The sequence below is a fragment of the Lepidochelys olivacea genome (assembly GCF_965140295.1).
Source record: "Lepidochelys olivacea isolate rLepOli2 genome assembly, chromosome: 1".
Taxonomy (NCBI): domain Eukaryota; kingdom Metazoa; phylum Chordata; order Testudines; family Cheloniidae; genus Lepidochelys; species Lepidochelys olivacea.
Window position 1 is genome coordinate 147,698,931 of NC_140411.1, and position 19,862 is coordinate 147,718,792.

Consider the following 19,862-nt stretch of genomic DNA (forward strand, 5'->3'; position numbering starts at 1 on the left):
TCAACCTGATCACTGACGTGCTGCCAGTTTTGTAAACAAGGGTCAAAACAAAAATACTCCCTCAGCCCTTTATACTTCAGTGGGTCATAGGCCAACACTAAATGTTGTAAATCCCACTTGGAATCCGGAAGTGTAGAATAATTATCAAGGTATCTGTCAAAGTCAAGGCAATAGAGTAAATGGGGAAACTGAAAGTGGAATTAATAGTACAATGAGTTCTGGGAATACAAAAACTATTTGACTAGGAGCTAACTGAACTTTGAGAATTTTAGAAATAATGCCATACAATTTAGTGTCCTCAATCTCAGTACTACCTCATAAACCAAGAATCCTTAAATGTGCTCTCTCGCAAAGCTCTCCATAACGTCCGATTGCTTGGTGAAATTCAGTATTTTGAATGTGTGTGTGTGTGTTCTTATTTTCACAAACTACTTTAGTATCATCCTATACCCAGAAACCAAGGAACTCTCCTTATATTAATATTCCTGCGTAAGAGAGGCTATAGATTCATAGTAATAGCCCATGATAAACTGTCACTATTTTAAAAGTCTATGATAAAGCAAAATGGGGGGGCGAGGGGTGAGAGAAAAGGAAATCTGAGTGTTGTTTAGGAGATTGACTCAGTAATACCACAGGCTATAAAGACTGAATACAAATAAATTGAGAGGTTGTGAGAAAATGTTTCTGGGCAATTGCTAATTTAGCTTGATTTAGACCTCTTGGTGGCAGGCCAGACTGAATAGAGAACCCCCACCCAAGTCATAATATGTTAGGATATATGTAAACTACCAGACTAGCATTCCCAGAAGTAAGGGAATCTAGAAGTCTGCACCACAGGACTGTGAGGAACTTTAGCAGTGTTAAAGCCCCTGGGGCAAAACAGAACGTAAGTCTCTTTGCCAAATTGCTTGAACTTCTGCTTAATCACCAAAGAGTTGAGACTTTCCTTAGTGCTTGGCACAATTGTCCAGGACAAGGATTTGTGTGTACTTGTGGATATGGTGTATGTAGACATACAGGCAGGACAATTCTCTGCTTGGGTGTATATATCATTCTCCACAGTTGTATTCCAGTTCAGTTTCTTTCAGTTGTGTTGGCGCTGCAGAGCTAACAGGAATAAGAATAAATACTAAGAACTGTAAAGCTTTTTTTTTTGCCACAGATTAGAATCTGCTTCTGCACAGGAAGCAGATCTGTTGAAAGACCCATTTTTATAGTCCTTTTTCAAAGCAGAACTGTATTCCCAGTGTCTGGGAATGGCCACCCGGTACTTTGAGTCCAAGTGTGAAGGGGAAGGTGTTGCTGTGTGAAGGTTTTGCTACCTACCTCATCCAAGCAAATAAATAGATGTTGTGTGAAGATGGATGAAGAGAGGGGGCAGTCTTGGTTCCACGTGCTCAATGCACCTTCTCGCGAATCAGAAGGCTGGAGAAATGTGCCATTGGTAAAGGCCAAAAGCAATTTAATATCCACCTAGAGCAAGGAAAGAGTTAAGCTTCAGCTCTTGAGGAGGTGCGGCTACTTGCCACTCCTCACACAGGGCAGACTGTAAAATTACAATCTAATCCTACATTTTCTTGAGAGAAGAAATGGAGGCTTGTTAGAGACTTATTTATTTATTTATTTATTACACATATGGCTCTTCATGGCATTTATAACTATTATTCCACTGAGTGAGCAAACTCTGCAGTATGGGCCGGGTGAGTACCTTGAGCTGACAAGTTAGCTTAAGGAAGACAAAGAATTATCACAACAGTTTTAAAGTTGTTACAAGAAAGAAATAACTATTAAGTGAGGTCATTGAGTGTGAAGTGCAAGACAAAATAGGGACCCGTTTCATTACTTTAGCTATGAAAGGGGAAGGAAAGGCATTAGATGCAGGAATGAACTAGAGTCTAAATACATTCAAGTGTCAATAGAAGTATCAGTCATAAAAACTGGGAAACAAGTAATTTAACCTACATGGCACAAAGAAGACATTGGACATGATGTTATGTGGACTGAATACTCTAGAAACTAATTTCTTCTTGTTGTTACTGTCATGTTTAGAAGCCCCAGTCATGGATCAGGACACCACTCTGTTAGGTGCTGTACAAACAGATGGTCCCTTTCCTGAAGAGTTTACAATTTAAATAGAAAACAAGAGCCAACAGATAGATAGATACAGGGGAGTACAAAGAAACAATGAAACAGTACTAGTCAGCCTGGGAGGCTGTGGTCTCTGCATACAAGCAGCGTAACTGTTGTCAAGTTTTTTATGGGCATCACAGCAAAGGAGTATAAGGAAGGATTTGAAGGAAAACAATGAAGTGGTTTTGTGGCTGTTTATGGGAGTTCCTCCCAAGTGTGAGGGGCAGCTTGGGAAAAGGCACAAAGTTGATTATTTAAAATTTAGTAAGAGGGTGATGGAGGCTGTCATTGTGGGCCGATCAGAGGCAGGAAGCCTATTTCTCTATAGTGAATGAGAGATGCTAGGTAGGGTGGGAATAGGCCATGAAGTCCCTTGAAAGTAAAGATCAGTAGCTGTCAAGGTTCCTCCCCCACTCTGAACTCTAGGGTACAGATGTGGGGACCTGCATGAAAAACCTCCTAAGCTTATCTTTACCAGCTTAGGTCAAAACTTCCCCAAGGTACAAAATATTACACCCGTGATCCTTGGACTGGCCGCTACCACCACCAAACTAATACTGGTTACTGGGGAAGAGCTGTTTGGACGCGTCCTTCCCCCCCAAAATACTTCCCAAAACCTTGCACCCCACTTCCTGGACAAGGTTTGGTAAAAAGCCTCACCAATTTGCCTAGGTGACTACAGACCCAGACCCTTGGATCTTAAGAACAATGAACAATCCTCCCAACACTTGCACCCCCCCTTTCCTTGGGAAATGTTGGATAAAAAGCCTCACCAATTTGCATAGGTGACCACAGACCCAAACCCTTGGATCTGAGAACAATGAAAAAGCATTCAGTGTTTTACAAGAAGACTTTTAATAAAAAATAGAAGTAAATAGAAATAAAGAAATCCCCCCTGTAAAATCAGGATGGTAGATATCTTACAGGGTAATTAGATTCAAAAACATAGAGAACCCCTCTAGGCAAAACCTTAAGTTACAAAAAAGATACACAGACAGAAATAGTTATTCTATTCAGCACAATTCTTTTCTCAGCCATTTAAAGAAATCATAATCTAACACATACCTAGCTAGATTACTTACTAAAAGTTCTAAGGCTCCATTCCTGGTCTATCCCTGGCAGAAACCAGCATACAGACAGACAGAGACCCTTTGTTTCTCTCCCTCCTCCCAGCTTTTGAAAGTATCTTGTCTCCTCATTGGTCATTTTGGTCAGGTGCCAGTGAAGTTACCTTTAGCTTCTTAACCCTTTACAGGTGAGAGGAGCTTTCCCCTGGCTCTTCCCTTTATATTTATGACAGTAGCTTATATTTGAGTGATATGGTCAAAATGATGGGCAAAGCAAATGGTCTCTGCAGCAGCAATCTGAAGAGATATCAGTGGGATAAGATTTAGCAAGGTCAGAGAGAAGGGTGTGGCAGTAAACAAGACACCATAGCTCATGAATTAATAATTTTATTTTGGTCAAGAATTAATCTATAATTTTATCTTTGAACATCCCAATACCACTGTGGGAAAGAAGGAAGGAGACTCATTTGAAAATAAAAGATGCGATTTTGTTAAAGCATATTTCATACCTAAGATGGGGATCCATTTACACAGAGTAGTTAACCCGTGGCCTTTTCTGCAGCTGCACTCCTGGTGCATAGATACACATAATTGTCTTCCCAGCACAAATCTATTCCAGTTTTTGTTTCCCAGGTAGTGAGCCAAAAGGTAGTTTACTCTGTGGGAGGAAGAGAGAGACAGGGGAAAAATGAAGACTGGCAATCTCTATTCAGCTAACCCTCAGACTGAATTTGACTGTAGTTATCTTGTCTCTTGCCCTGGGTCCTCTACAGGATCAAGTCACTCCTGGGAAATCTCATTGTTCCCAAAAGGAGTTCAGCTCACTTTGTGGGATCTTTTCAGAATCCCATTATATCTCACTTATCTCTAGTCTCTGGAGGCACTCCCCTGGTTGCTTCAGCCCTCCAGGGCCTCTTGACTGTAGCAAGCTTGTACTGTCAGTGTGTCCCGAACAAAATGGAGGGGGAGGCAGGGGCAGGTAAGGTTAGCCAATGGCTAAGACTGAGCTCCCCTTGCAACCTTTCACTAGCAGACCCTGGCAACCTATTTGCCCCCTTATCCCTCATGCCCCGTCCCCTTTGTTTTAAGCTCCACTTTTGCAGGTGGAACAGGTTCTGCAGGGTCACCTAATTGGCATTGTCTGTGTGCAGGAATGCTCATTAGCCTTCTACCAGCAGGAAGGGTGCATGTCCCATCACACACAGGGACAACACACAGAGAATACGCAAGGATCAGACAGAGTATCATCTTGTTGATAACATATTTCAGAACTCTCTCTCTTTAGTCCAATCCAAAATGGAAACTTCATGATTTTATGCTTTTTAAAAACACAAACCAAATCTGAAACATTGAACCCTAGCTAATCTACCCAGGGTTATTCTGTTATAATTACTACTAGCAATATGGCAGCTGAATTCTGAATAGAAACTGGATAAAATTCAGATAGATGGTATGTTTTAATAAATTAATTTAATTAATTAATTAATGTCCAGATCTGGCTACATTGACTCTAAAATATAGCAGAGTTTCCCCTAACACTTACAATAGTTAATTTAAATAATTTGTTTCCTGCTTATTGATATTTTCTTGGTAGTTCAGTGCCACAGTGGGCTGATGAGAAATGGGAGCATTCTACTCATGTTGGGAACTGCATGGAGCATGGGCAAGGACATACTGTCAGTTTTGCTGAGGATGCTCACGCTGGTAAATCGTTTTTGTAAAGTCACAGTTTTGTGAGGAGCTCAGATGCCACAAAAATGGGAGTTGTGTAGCCTTCATGAAGAGATAAAATAGGTGTCCTTTCACTATAATACCACTATTATAGGAACACACACAGTTTTCTAAGGAAGGGCTTGAGGCCACGTTGATACGGTCTCGTACTTTCAGTTTGAGATTTTATTGCAACAATTCTTTATCTTTGTGGGGTGGAAGTACGGTTTCAAATTTTCCCTTTTAATCCATTATTAAGCAGTATCACCAATGCATTTATTTTCCTGCCAGGCATTTTACTGGGTGTGCAGATGCTACTGCAAACTGTAGACTAGAGCTTGGGTTTCTGCAACATTCAGTTTGTAGTTCAAATTAATATTTCTTTGTTGGTAAGAGGTGCGGACATTAATAGAGACATGAGCAATCTTATATTTACATTAAAGCTACCAACTTTCTTAGATTGAACTCAAGTCCCCTATATTCCAGGAAGGAGCCCTAGCCCCTGCACTAAGGCTTGTCCCAGAATATCCCTATCTCTTCTGTTGAAGCTGTTCCACTTTGTAAAAAATAATTAAATAATCATTGTCTCAGAGACTTGAATTTAGGGAGTGCTCTAACCACCAGACTATTGAGTCACTCTTAATCTGATCCAAGGACTACTGAATTATTTATACCCAGTGGAACAACTTCAACAGGAGTGAGTGAGAACAAGCCACACCAGAATAGCCCATAATTCTCCACATCAGGCAAAGGGGAGGGAGAATTGAACCTGGGTCTCCCCCATCCCAGATGAGTGCCCTGATCACTCAGCTAAAAATAATAAGGTAACCACTATTACTGCCTAATCCAAAATGTTTTTGGAAAAAACTTGTAAAATTTGCAAAGTGTTGGGTCAACTGAAATTACGTTTTTATACAAATAAACTATTAATCCAATAATGCCCATAGTCAGTCTATAGTCCATCAACTTCCAGCACCTCACCTGTCCTCTTGCTTTCCTAAGAAGTAGTGGCTCTGTGAAGCCTGCTACCACCTTGTACAACTGAATTCATAATTGAGGGTGGCTGTGCAAGATTAGAGTGGAGAGTCTGCCATGTAGCTTTCACACCTGGCTGTAACTTTCCCTTACTAATCCATCACTAAACTGGCAATCAAATGCTAATTCGTGGCAATGAGAGAGAACATTTAACTTTCAATGTTTGTGTGGTAGGGAAATGGTGCTGAGAGGATTCTCAAGCATATGCTGTCTGGTGTTCCAGTTATTTCGAACAGCCGATTTTTTCACAAGTTTATGCTGTCTCCTGCTGGGGAATAATGTTTTCTGCCTTTAATAGAATGGTCAAGTGTCCAAAAGTATCCAAAACCCTTGTCTTCTATTAATACATTTAAAGTACATTAAATAGAGTAGGCAGGGATCCATTCATCAAGGTAAGCAGTGTGGAAAACATTGCATGTGAGCATAACAAACATCCTTAACTTCACATATGATGCTGACATCATCATCTGATGAATCAATCAAAGATTGAGAGGTGCTGAGTCAGGCATCAAACTGTTTTGTGATTCCCTGAGTAGGCTGTCTGTATTGTGTAATCCATTTAAATAGCCATATAAATTATAAAGCTCTACTTATATCCTAATTTATTTTCGGAATAGAAGATTTGTCATTTTTTTATGAGCAAATGATTTGCTCAATGTGTGAGAAGAGATGCCATCTGTACAGTGCCTAGCACTAGGGTCTCTGACCCTCTCCTGAGGATTCAGGGTGTTACTGTAATGCAAGTAATGGTTATTAGGATCCCTCTTCTCTGAAAAAGGATATTGCAAAACTTTAAGATGATGAATGAAAAAGTGTAAATTATCAAGAGAGAACATCCAAGAAAGAAGGCAGTAATGTGGGTCAGTCTAGCCACAAATGTGATGATGCAATTGAGTGGAAACCCCCCACAAAAGTCACCAAATCAACTCTGCTAGATTCCTATTTGCAGACTGAGCAGCCAAATTGGTTGTCTGTTTCTACTTGGAGCATTGTCACAACATCACACCACTCTTGTGCTTTACTAGTAAGTTCCTTTTTATTGCTCTGTAAATTTCACTACTTTCTTACACTTAGAAGTGCTGCTGAACATGGAAGGATAAGAATGACTTGCAAAAAAATCCAAAGATTTAAGAATCCAAAACTTTGTACAGTAGAACCTTAGAGTTATGAACACCAGAGTTACAAACTGATCAGTTAACCATGTACCTCATTTGGAACCAGAAGTACACAGTCAGGCAGCAGCAGAACCAGTAGTGTGTGAAACGTAAACTACTAAAAAAAATAAATAAAAGGAAAGCAGTATTTTTCTTCTGCATAGTAAAGCTTCAAAGCTGTATTAAGTCAATGTTCAGTTGTTAACGTTTGGAAGAACAGCCATAAAGTTTTGTTCAGCGTTGTGAACAACCTCCATTCCCAAGGTGTTTGTAACTCTGAGGTTCTACTGCATTGCCTTCTATTGCACTTGATTCTGGCTTCTCATGATTGCTTCATTCAGTTTGGCCTCTCAGGCTTTTTACTTTTGGAATGCTTGAAAAGGTTACTATCATAGTCCTTGCTCTTTGCAACAGATGTGTTTTTCTCTGACATTTTTAATGCTGTCAGTGATCTCCATCTGTTTCAGAACGCTAATGTAGTAGATCATGAACATGAATTGACACCTGTTTTTGAGATCACAATAATTCTAATTTGTTGTTAATAGCATGTTAAGAAGGGTCATACTGCCTGGAAATAATTATTGTATAGTTTTCTGGGGAAATCAAAGGTACTAATTTAATAGTGCCCAGATGTGTTGCAAAGTGACTCTTGCAACACTTCCACAAGGACTGATGGTGTGCTGCTTAGGGACTTCCAAAGAGCTGCTACATCAAAACTTCATGTTGCGGAAGCAGTATTGCTAAAGGACTTTTTATTTAAGTCTTCTGGATGTGCTGTTCCTCTTGCAAATCCATTATTCTGCAGTAAGTGTTCTAGAGCAAGTTTGGTTGTGCAATCGACAAACCATCAGTACTGAACCGAAAAGTATAGTTGCTTTCTAGAGTATTTCTCTGCCAGCAGGGGGAAAATGACAATCCTGAGATTTTCCAGTTGTGGCTGACCCATTATCAGATTGGGTTCCTTTGCCATTTGAAAACACATTGACATTAAATAAATTGTTAGTTTAAAAAACAAACAAACAATAGAGTCCGACTTTAAGGCGCTGACCCAAAGCCCACTAGGTCAAAGGAAAGACTTCAGTGAGCTTTGGCTAAGGCTTAAGAGAATGCAACTAACATTGGGACTGAGGAACTGTCTTTCCTTGGTACAGGACTCCTCTCACTATCTTTCATGTATTCCATTCAATAGAACTGTTCAAAATATGGCTTTCCCCATGGAAAATTTCAATGAAAACAAAACAAAAACCCATTTTAATCTAAGTTTTCCATAGAAAAAATATTTTAGGCAGAAATTTGACTATATTCATATTTTGGCCAGAAATTAAAAACAGGTGTTTGACAAATTTTAAAATCTGCCATAGAAAAGATACTTTAAAAAATGTTTGGTCTAGAGCTCCCTTTTCTTTAGAAAAATAGGTATGATTAAAAGATTTTGATCAGTCCTACTATTCAGCCTCATTTCCATTCCATTCCCACAATCAAGTCACCTTTATTATCAGTGGTTGAAAATTATGAGTTTTGGAGACAATCCTTAGAACTGAGAGATCTCCCAAGCCTGAGGTTAGGGCCTCCAAATAATCCTGGTTCTGAGTTTACCCGTGTTTTTTCATAGTCACTGATTGAATTCACTCTAATAGTTTATAAGTTAAGAAATCTATGTCTGCATTACTATATTGGGAGAAACATTGCTTAATTTCACAATTTCCATTGGCATTTCTGGCCTTCCTGCTCGAGGAAGCCATCCTTCTCAGAAGTGTTGTCATTTGAGACACTAGCAGCAAGAGAGTCCTGTTGGAGAGACTGGAAATCATTTTTAAACTGCTTTTGTAACAAACAGGGGTGAAAAACAGCTTTTATTTTCAGAACTTGAACATGATGTTCTTTTCATGATTGTTAATGCATTTGGGGGTTATACTAGATGACCTTTGTGATGCCTTCTAACACTGTGGTTCTATGATTATATGCAAATAGTCTTATTCCTCGGAATAAGACTTCCTTTCACAAAGTGGGATGCCTCCAGTACTAGGCTCAGAGATGCCATAGTGTGACTGCATTTAAAAGATACATATAATAGTTTATTCATGGTAACAAGGGCTTCTTGCCTTGTGAACTCTGAGGCAGTTAGCCTTCTAAAACTTGTGTTTTCCATTAAAACCCTAAAATAACAAATTAACAAGGAGTTCCACACCATAACTAAACTGAGACCTTTTGAAGGCTTTCATGAAAAAATGATCAGAGACTCTCCTCAGACTAGACAATAGCCTGGTGCCTAGAGTACTCCTCAGGTTCAAGTCCCCTATCCAGACCAGGCAGAGCAGAACTGTGAAGCTGAATCTCTCACATCCCAGGTGAGTGTCCTAACCACTGGGCAATAGGTTATTCTGAGTAAGGTATCTTTCTGGCTGTTTCTCTCTCTGGTGTTGACCAGAAATTCCATTCTCAACATGAAAAATTGGTGCAAGATGAACCGAATCCAAAAATTGTGAAAAATTTCAGCAGATTGACAAAATCTATTTCAGGTTGAATGGAATATGTTGCTCAACCCAAAACAAAATGCTTGACCTTTTAAAATAATTAAATTCACAAAACAGTTGTGGCTGTAGAGCTAATGGCTATGTGTTTACCTAGGCTGTGGAAGATCCCAGGTTTAATTCCCTCCCCCCTTACTTGGAGAAGTGATTTGAACTTGTGTGTTCTACATTGCAGGCGAATGCCCTAACCATTAGGCTATGGGACATGCTAGTGCAGGTGTCAAGGTTCCTTCCCCACTCTGAACTCTAGGGTACAAATGTGGGGACCTGCATGAAACCCCCCAAAGCTTATTTTTACCAGCTTAGCTTAAAACTTCCCCAAGGTACAAACTATTTTATCTTTTGCCTTGGACTTTTTTTGCTGCCACCACCAAGCGTCTAACAAATATATAATCGGGAAAGAGCCCACTTGGAAACGTCTTTCCCCCCAGAATCCTCCCCCAACCCTACACCCCCTTTCCTGGGGAAGGCTTGATAAAAATCCTCACCAATTTGCATAGGTGAACACAGACCCAAACCCTTGGATCTTAAGAACAATTAAGAAAGCAATCAGGTTCTTAAAAGAAGAATTTTAATAGAAGAAAAAGTAAAAGAATCTCCTCTGTAAAATCAGGATGGTAAATACCTTACAGGGTATTCAGATTCAAAACATAGAGAATCCCTCTAGGCAAAACCTTAAGTTACAATAAGACACAAAAACAGGAATATACATTCCATTCAGCACAGCTTATTTTATCAGCCATTTAAACAAAACAGAATCTAATGCAAATCTAGCTAGATTACTTACTAAGTTCTAAGACTCCATTCCTTTCTGTTCCCGGCAAAAGCATAACACAGACAGAGAGAACATTTGTTTCTCTCCCTCCCGCCCTCCAGCTTTGAAAGTATCTTGTCTCCTCATTGGTCATTTTGGTCAGGTGCCAGCGAGGTTATCCTAGCTTCTTAACCCTTTACAGGTGAAAAGGTTTTTCCTCTGGCCAGGAGGGATTTTAAAGGTGTTTACCCTTCCCTTTATATTTATGACAGCAGGTTATTCTCAAGATCGCCTGTTGGAGCTGTTCCACTCTGTAAAAATAGTTTAACTCCATGTTCCAATTACTATTTAACTTAGATCTCCCACATCCTAGGTGAATGTCTTAACCACCAGGTTATAGAATCATTCTTACTCCCTTTCTTTGGCTTACTGACTATTGTCATCCATAGCTGCAATTCATAGTCCTTTTGTATCTAAGTCTTAAAAAAATGCTTTTTTGGCCAAAACTATATAGTGAGTTCATGTCAAATTCACAAATAGTAGTGGATGACCCAAAACTACCTTTTTCAGCCAATAAAATATTCTTCCAAAAAAAATTTCCCATCTCTAGTCAAAATTGATACATTTCCACAGAACCCTTCAATTTTGACAAATTGGTAATTTTCAATGAAACACTGAGAAATTCCCAAACAGCAACAAGGTAAAGAGAAAATACACCATATGTGCAATATATACAAGGCACTAACGTAACTTTTGGAATTTCCTGATTTTTGAAGTGGTTATTCTTAAATATTAACATTCCATTAATGCTAGTTATTTCCACTTTTCTTAAAAGAGAGAGAGAGAGAGTTAAAAGAAGAATCTGGTGGTCATACAGCTTACAAATTCCGCTGACTCTTCCAATGAGTTATTTTTCCTTCCTCTGAAGCTATTCACCTTGCACCTTTTTGGCATGGAAGTTCTTTGAACCACCACCAAGTATGCACGTGTTCATATATAGTCACCTGTGGACTTAGCAGAATGTACTACTGCACATGCTCAAGCAAGCTGTTTTTGAATGACCAGCTTTTTATTAAATCAAAGCCTTTTCCACCCAGAGCAAGCAAAGGCCTTGTCGTCAATGGTGGACATGTGCATGCCAAATTTCTAGTTTCAGAGTTTGGTTATGTATGCTCTACTCTCTTCTGAAAATATGTGGTGAATTATTTTAAAGATAAATGTATACTTTTGCAGCCGCTGCCATATTCAAAAGCAGCCGACAATATTTTGGTCAAACTTTTCAGGCAGATGCTTTGTATGGGAAATTTCACAAGGTGATGCTTTTGACAGAGATCAGTGTGTGGAAAACAAGTCTTGTAACTGAAATTGTGTTGCAGGTTTAATTATACTGGTGATGCTACCAAGCATCTACTATAAAACTTGCTAGGACCTGGGTCACAGCTGTCTTTTGAGGGTTAACAAATATTTCAGATAAGCTTAGAAATATTCAAATGAAAGATTTTGAATGATTGTGAAATTTTATTATTTGTTCACTTCAAAACATTAATAGGCCAAAGTTAGAAGAGGAATTTGATCCACTGAGTCCCTCACACATTCATGTTGTTATATTTACCAATGTCGTCTTAGATACAAACTTTAAAATTATTGCATGAATCTGTTATGAATATATATATATTTATTTACACTTTCTTTTACATAAGAAATGTTCTCTTCAGCCATATGGCCATAAGAAAAATGTACTTGGATCTGTGTTCACAGCCAGAATTTATTTGGTGATCTTGCAGTACATAGTAAAATCCTGTAGTTCTTTGGACAGCATTTATTAGGCTCACACAGAGCGAGGAGCTGACTCTTGCTGGTACCCTGGAGGGTGAAGATATCAGCTTCAGTATTTCCTGCAGCATCAGTTAGTGCAGTGACTGAGAAATGGAATTTTGGTTTCAGAAATGTTTGACTCAGGCCTGCTGTGCAATGTGGCACAGTGCTTTCAATGTATGTGTTCTGGTTCACCCCTGGGTAATTAGCCTTCATTTATATCTTTTAAAAAATTCTAAATACCAAAAATCATGTGTTAGAAAACTAAAACTGTGGCTGAGAGTTAGCATTAGGCTGAATGTTTTTCACAGAAATCCAGACAGCTTTATCATTTAGTTCTTCACTCGGCTAGTTAATTTGACATCTTTTTTCTCATTTTTATACCTTCTCTTTCTAAGTTGTTGGTGACTTCTGCTGATTAATGATAGATGGCCTTCCCCCACCTGAGAATGCAAATCCAGTAGAGTTGGTTCTGAGCAAGTGAATGAATTAATATGTGACATAATTATATAATAAATATATAAGCATTACGTTTCTGAGATGGCACAAAAAATGACTGTCAAGCCACATTTTCCTGCTTTCTCATCTCTAATAAAATCATAATCATAGCTGTTGCAAGTTTGATGCTCTTAGTTCCCAAATGTCTTGAAAAGTAAAACTGTACTACACAAGAATTGACAGTGACATTTTCAGTGAGGTTCTGCAGTCTTTATCTAAGAAATTCTGCCTTTCTATATGCTATGCTACATCTACCCCATTTCTTATCTGTTTTTCCCACCTGTTTTAAGACAATAATGACATTTAGGCTAACATTTTCAAAAGCACCCAAGTGAATGACTTAGGAGCCCAAATCCCATTTTCAAAAGAGACTTAGGCATTTAGGGACCTAAGTCTCACTGAAAGTCAGTGCCATTCAGTATAACTTCTGAAAGTGGGCTTCTAAAACATTTAGGCACTTTTGAAAACATTACTCTTTAGGTTCAATACAAAATCCTATTGATTTCAACAGGAACAAGGATGGGGCCTTCCTTTATATCATTAAAGTGCCCCTCCCCAGTGCCAATCTTTCCCCTGAACTGACAAGCTGTGTATTGTGCTCCTCATGGCATGTATACAGATAGGTGGTGTTGAGTAGGGGTGAGATTTGGTCTTCATCCTATTGTTAAAAAATAGTGGAGGTGGTTCTAAGATCTGTTGGATCCATATTGGTACCCTCTATCTCAGTGCTAATGCCTGCCCTTGTGAGGGTCAACCCACTGAGGGCACCCACATTTACTCCATGAGAAGGTGAGTGCCCAAAATGATGGTAACCATTGAATTCCACACTGGTTTACAAGGAGTTTGACCTGAAAAGTTTGACCAAAATACTGTTGGCTGCTTTTGAATATGGCAGGGCCTGCAAAAATATACATTTATCTTTTAAAATAAAATGAACAGTGCACTGGGTCTCCCAATCCCATCTGTCCTTCATGAAAATATTGCTCACTCCCCAGAGCATGTTCTGTGGGGTCCAGAAATAATGGGAGTACAAACCCATACGCATTCCATACAGGTGAGGAATGAACCATTAGCTGGAAAACCCCTGTAATGTGGATCTCTAGGAGATGAATAGTGACTACATTGAAGGTAAACCCTGCAATCCTTTGCACTCCTGACTCCTATTGAAAGTAGTGGCATTATACAAGTATGCACATAGCTAACTATTACCCAGCATGTAATTTGGTCAGAAGGTTTTAATAGGTACATTGATCCATGTAGTGCATTTTCAGCTATGGAGAAAATTACAAATCTTTCCCCTTACAGTGGTATTGAGGCTCCAGAGCTAAACCTAAAAAAAAGAAAAAGAAAAAAGAAATAATCTTCCTGGTATTACAGTGCTCTATGGTGACTTCAGATCTGTTTTTTTTAAATTGTCTTTGGTGCTAGCCCAGCATGTTAGCACGAGTTGAACGGAGGTGACTCTTCTACAAATTCTTTTTTATGATTTAATTACTAAAAATGTATTTCAGCAAAAACATAAAAATGAAGCTTTTTAATATTCTTACAGGATATTTTTTATTTTTATTTTTGGTGCTTTAGGGAGCAGCCTTTAAGAGCTGGAAGATGAAAGCTCCTATTCCACACTTGATTCTCTTGTATGCTACTCTTACTCAGAGCTTGAAGGTTGTGACCAAAAGGGGCTCAGGTAAGTAGATTTTCTCCCTTTTTCCATTAGGTTTGGTGTTGTGGTTACAAATTTGTATGTAAAGCATGTTTGTGACTTGGAAAATATACAGTAAGAAGTTGTTTTATTCCTTTCTGGACACAGTGGTTAATAGGGTTTCAAAGTCAGCAACAAAATGGAATAACTCTGCAACTTCTATAGATATCTATGGACAGCTTTCTGCTACATTCCTTTGACTGAAAAAATGCAGCAGGCTATCGATTAATTGAAGTCATATAGAAAATCGGATGACTTATTTTCTAAAAGGAGAGGGGTTTTTTGTATTTGTTTTAGTTGTTCTCAATTGAAGAGAATCTAATCTGTCCTTTCGGGGCCAGGGCAGTGTTTTATTTGGGTGGATTTTTTTGGAATAGCATTATTGCAATTGTAAAATTAGCTTGTATTTGTGGCTGTATTGTTTAGTGATTGTAGACCTTCTAGAATAGAATTTTTAGATATGCTGTTCAGGTGACTTTGGCTTACGTCATGCAATTCTGTAAATCAAGGAATAGAGTCAAGTACATTAAATTCAATACAACTAGAAATAATAAACGATGTGACATGACTTAGTAGAGGCCCACTCAATTGTGAATGAATAGATTAATACACAAAGCAAATACTGACAATTTTTGCCTCCACCTGGATTGCTGAAGACTTATACGCTTTTCATATGACTTTTAAAGATGAGTTGAGTCAAGGCATTAGCAAGCTATTTGCATATTGATGTGTGATAAGAATAAAGGAGATTCAGTACTAGTCGTGACAGTTGATTTTGGCTGTCATCCTTGGTAAGGGCTTGAATTTTTTCTTCTTAATCTTTGTCTTGAAGTCATAAAATTATACAATGAAAACTTTACAAGACACTAATTTATACAAACTCCTGCAACAAAGAACTCACAAATATATCAACTGAAATTCTGATTTTTTTTATTAGACTACTTCAATTATTAGACTATTTTTGTTAGTCTTGGAGTTTTTGCTTACGTAGTTTTCACTATATTATTTAACCTCTTGGACACTAAACCTGTATTCCTTGTGTACCTCATCCTCTGTCTATTGAAGTCTATTTGAAGCAAAGGGATGCAGAATTGGTCTCTAGATCATCACATATTTTTGATAAATAATTAATGTCAGAAAATATATTAAAATGATCAAGTTGTAAATTGATATCTTTTTGTAGTGATCTACCCTGAAGCTGATAAAATACCAAAAAAATTCAAATAGTCACAAGTGTGTGGCTGTGTGGTCAGTGCACAGATTACAATAAGTAGCAGTGCTTCAATGTTCAGGTGTTCGAAAGCCAGGACATTCTAAAATTTAAAGTTGCCCCCCAAAGGTGATTTCATTGATTTGAATGTCCTTTGTGATGTGCAAAACTGCCATAAATTATACTACTTTCCATCCTATTGAAAGGAAACCAGAAAATAGAAAATACTAAATGTGTGCAAAATGGCTCTGCTAATTTTGTTTTACAAATATATATCCTGATCCTGCAACATCAAAATTTTGGAGTTTTGGTGTAATCTATTACAGAGATAGGCGTCACTTAGGAGATTCTGAATGTAGGGTTTCTACTATTAGAGCCCACGTCCGTTAAATTGGAGTTGTACTTTTTTCAAAATCATCATAAGCATGTTCCATTATTTTAGTCACAAAAATAACTTTTACAGTGACATTAAGGAACCAAAAGAAATGGCCAACAATGATGTGTACATCTGTGTTCTGTCAAAATCTTACACAAATGGTGTCTTTGGTTTTTATCCTCTCACTTTTGTGTCTATTTTTTCCTGTTATCTTCAATGCAAGAAAAAAATGGAACTGTGTTGAATTTTCAGTTATGAAAACCATTAGTGCCTTCTGTTTAGCCAAACCAAGAAACAATGTCCATAGTTCTTCAATGAAATATGATGCTCTGAACTCACCCACACCATACTGATGTGATAAAGAAAACTGTACCTGATTTAGACAAAAAACTGAAATTACATTGGTAGCCCTGGAGAAGAAAGAGGAAATAGAGAAATCAGAGCTAAAGGCCAAATGTAAGTTATCCTTATCTATTGATTTGATTTAGGATTGGGAATCAGGAGACCTGTCCAGGCTCTGACATTGATTTCCTGTGTAACCATAAGCAAAACTTCCTTAGTTTTCACCTGCTGAAGACCAATATCTACCTCAGATGTGGTGTGAGGCTTCAAAAATTGCTTGTGAAGCAATTTCAGTTCCTCATATGAAAGATACTATGTAACCAGAAGATAATATTGGGTTGATTCTGAAATTTTAATTCAGTGTTCAATCAGTCTTTACCAAGGCAACATTTCATTGACTTCAATGAGAATTTTGAGTAAACACTGAAGACTGGATTCTGATACCATTGCTCATGATGAGTAGTGCCTTACACAGTCAGTAACCCCATTAAACTCAATGGGGTTTGTTGCAGAGTAAGGAGCTACTCAGTGTGAGCAAGGGTGGCAGAATTTGTCCCTTGTTCATAGGACAACTATTATTAAATCCTGCGATCCTTATTCAGGAAAAATCCATTTTACTGCAGTGGTGGTTTTGCCTGAAAAGGCAGTGCAGGATTTTTCACTAAGAAAGTAAAATTGTTTTCCTGAGAATAATACAACTTTCTGGGCACTACTCTTAGAAACACAGGAAAAGTCTATAACCAGAAAAACAGAATTTTTTGTTCCATGTGGAAACACTGACTTGAGTGAAAAAATTCCCTCTGCCTCTTGGTTTATATTTACTTGTGTTTATCCACTCAAACCAAAATTTATATCTAAGTGGATCAGAAGTTCAGCTGATTTTATTTTTATTTCCCTGGCAATCGTTTGTTGCTCTGGATGGTTAAAAGTACATTTTACTTCTTTCAAAGTTGAATATTACTATACTTATTTTCCTTGCATAAAAACATCAGAGGCTGGGGGACAAAAGAGAAACCAAAGCACACTATAATGTAGGAAGTTTTGAATGAAAAACAAAACAAAAACAATGAGGTAACTGTTACTTTAAAATCTGATGTGCTCTGTTATTTTTTATGTCATGGTGCATTATAGACAATGCTAAACTAAGAAGGGAAAAAAGATATTTATGCTGGTAAACACAGGATTGAGAACAATCACATATCCTGAGAGTTTTAATCTATGAGTTAGAAAAGAATGAGATTGTTTGTGTAATAATACAGGATGTGACACAGATGCCGGAAACAAGAAGTTCTAAATTGTCTTTCTCTGTAATAGCTGAGAGAGAAGAAATAAGTTTCTTTTTATTTCCTAATTTTAATACTTCATTATTTGTATTTTATTTGCAGTCTTAAAAGGTAGGTGTTGTCATTGGTAAAACCACAGTTACTACAATTAGAGCAGTCTACCTTGCCTACTTATTCACTAGATTTTTTTTTTGCCCGGGAGGGCAGGGCGTGGCGTGATGTGCACTTACAAAACTATTTTGCACTTCAGTTTTCACCAGTGAGTTTCATCTGTTATTCCGTAGGATCACAGCATTAAAACAAAACCCTTATAAAGTCAGTGGACCAAAACCATTTTGTCTTCATGTCTTCAAAGTAATTAAGGTTCAAGTACAGAATTGTTGTAAAATTTACTCTAACTGGATCTCCTAAACTTTCCTTTTTGATGTTGGAAAGAATTTTTGTGTTTTTGTTTATGCATAAGTATAAATAATATCTTAAAGATTTTAAATATCTGTATTGAAATATTGGGAGCTTGTCTACGTGAGTTGGATTTGCAGAAGGTTTTTAATTTACAAGTTGCTTCAGTTGTGATGCTATTTAGTATAGTAGGTGTCTGCAAAAATGCAAACTGCATCATAACAGTGCAACTCACCAAAGTAACTTGTGTGCATGGAAAAAGAAAGGAAAAAATATACAGTTGTCTTTATTGGACTCTCCCTTTCCCCACCCTCAACCAATTTTGCAGGGCCATTGTCTATCACAGTAAACTTTGTAAAAGGGTCATTACCAATCTCCATGGCTCAAGTGGTAAGGGAATGCTATAGCAGAGGGACACTGAGCATCTTCCTGTTACAGAATTAATGATGTTATGGTAATATTCTGCCTCGCATATAAAAGTAGAATAGGAGCTAAAAGGAAGGCAGGAGGGATGGAGTAAAAGCTGTTAAACTCTGTTTTTCATCATCTTATAATTTAAGCCATCAACTCAAGCAAGTGATAATTTTCTGATTGTATGCACATAGGCTAAATGGCAGTGTTTGTACTGACACAGTGCCTGGGGTCTCTATCGGAGTAGCAGATGCTACGACCTTGTATAGGAATGCAGGACTCTTTTGATGCACCACTCTTGATTTAGCTGCTAAATTGTACATTAAGACTCGTGGAGGACATAAAGGGTTTTGGGGGGGGGGGGCAAAAGGAGAATAAGACAAAGAGGTTCAGAAGAAAAAGAACAAAAATTAGGAAAGAAGCTTGGATCAAGGTTTATGTAGTATAGCTGTTTGCATGGTAGCAAGAAAGCCAAATACCAGGAACAGAGTGAATGTTGCACCCTAATTGTGTTCTCTGTTGATTATGGGGTATGTGGCCTGTTCTAAAGGTATAATAAAGATGATTTTTTTACCATTTCTGAGCTGGCAATTAATATATAGCTGTGTTATAAGAACAGAGAATACTTATAAGGAAGTGTGTTGGGTAATATGATGTTTGAACTGCTGTTTAGATCTGTTAATATATTTTGACATTTCCATAAGACATTTTTAAGCAGCTCATATTATACATTTTATAAGATAATGAATGGTGAACTTTCATCTATTTCTGCAGTCAAGGTGCTATAAGTGCTAGAGCTGATACAAAAAAAATCAAGCATTTTTTTCTGGTTAACAAAGTTAACAAAGTCTCTCGAATTTGCTGGAAAAAAATGATGCAGCTTTCTGTTTCAGTGCAGAAAGAAAACACATTCTGAAACCTTGAAATATTTCACAAAATGGAATTGTTCATTTCCTGATCAGCCCTTGTAAACACTGATTCTCTTCTCATTCCTATATTTTTTCACATCATAAGAATCTAACACTATCAATAAGAGGCTAGAATAATAAATCTGAAGGAATTTTAGCCATGTCATTTTCTTTTTACTCTTTATGATGTCTCTTTCCTTGTTTGTTCGGTGTTTTTGTTTTTATTTATTTCTGATACATTGACAATCAAAATAAACTGAGTCAGAATTTGTTAGGTTTTTAGTTTCACTTTCATGCAATGGTATGCTACTGCAGTGTTAAGAAACAATGAAGGGGGATTTTTGCTTTGGGTTGCATATGGGGGTAGAAGAAGGCCATTAGAACTTAAACGAAACAAAAAAAAATGTGTGAGGTCAGCTTTGGGGTGTGTGTGTGTGTATATATATATATATATATATATATATATATACATTTACAATGTCCATATATGTTGTTTTTTTATTATAATACCACCTGGATCCTTCCTTTCTTGCTTTT

At 37.7% G+C, this 19,862-nt stretch overlaps 1 protein-coding gene across 4 annotated transcripts in view; it reads left to right on the forward strand.

Moving 5' to 3' along the window:
• Positions 1-19,862, forward strand: part of IL1RAPL1 (interleukin 1 receptor accessory protein like 1) — a 1,123,909-nt gene that overhangs the window by 104,522 nt on the left and 999,525 nt on the right. For all 4 annotated transcript variants that reach the window (XM_084649011.1, XM_084649010.1, XM_084649013.1 and 1 more), the window contains one exon: positions 14,276-14,381. In XM_084649011.1, the coding sequence (XP_084505137.1) occupies positions 14,300-14,381 (82 nt within the window). In that variant the 5' untranslated portion in view covers positions 14,276-14,299. The remainder of the gene's footprint in view (positions 1-14,275; positions 14,382-19,862) is intronic.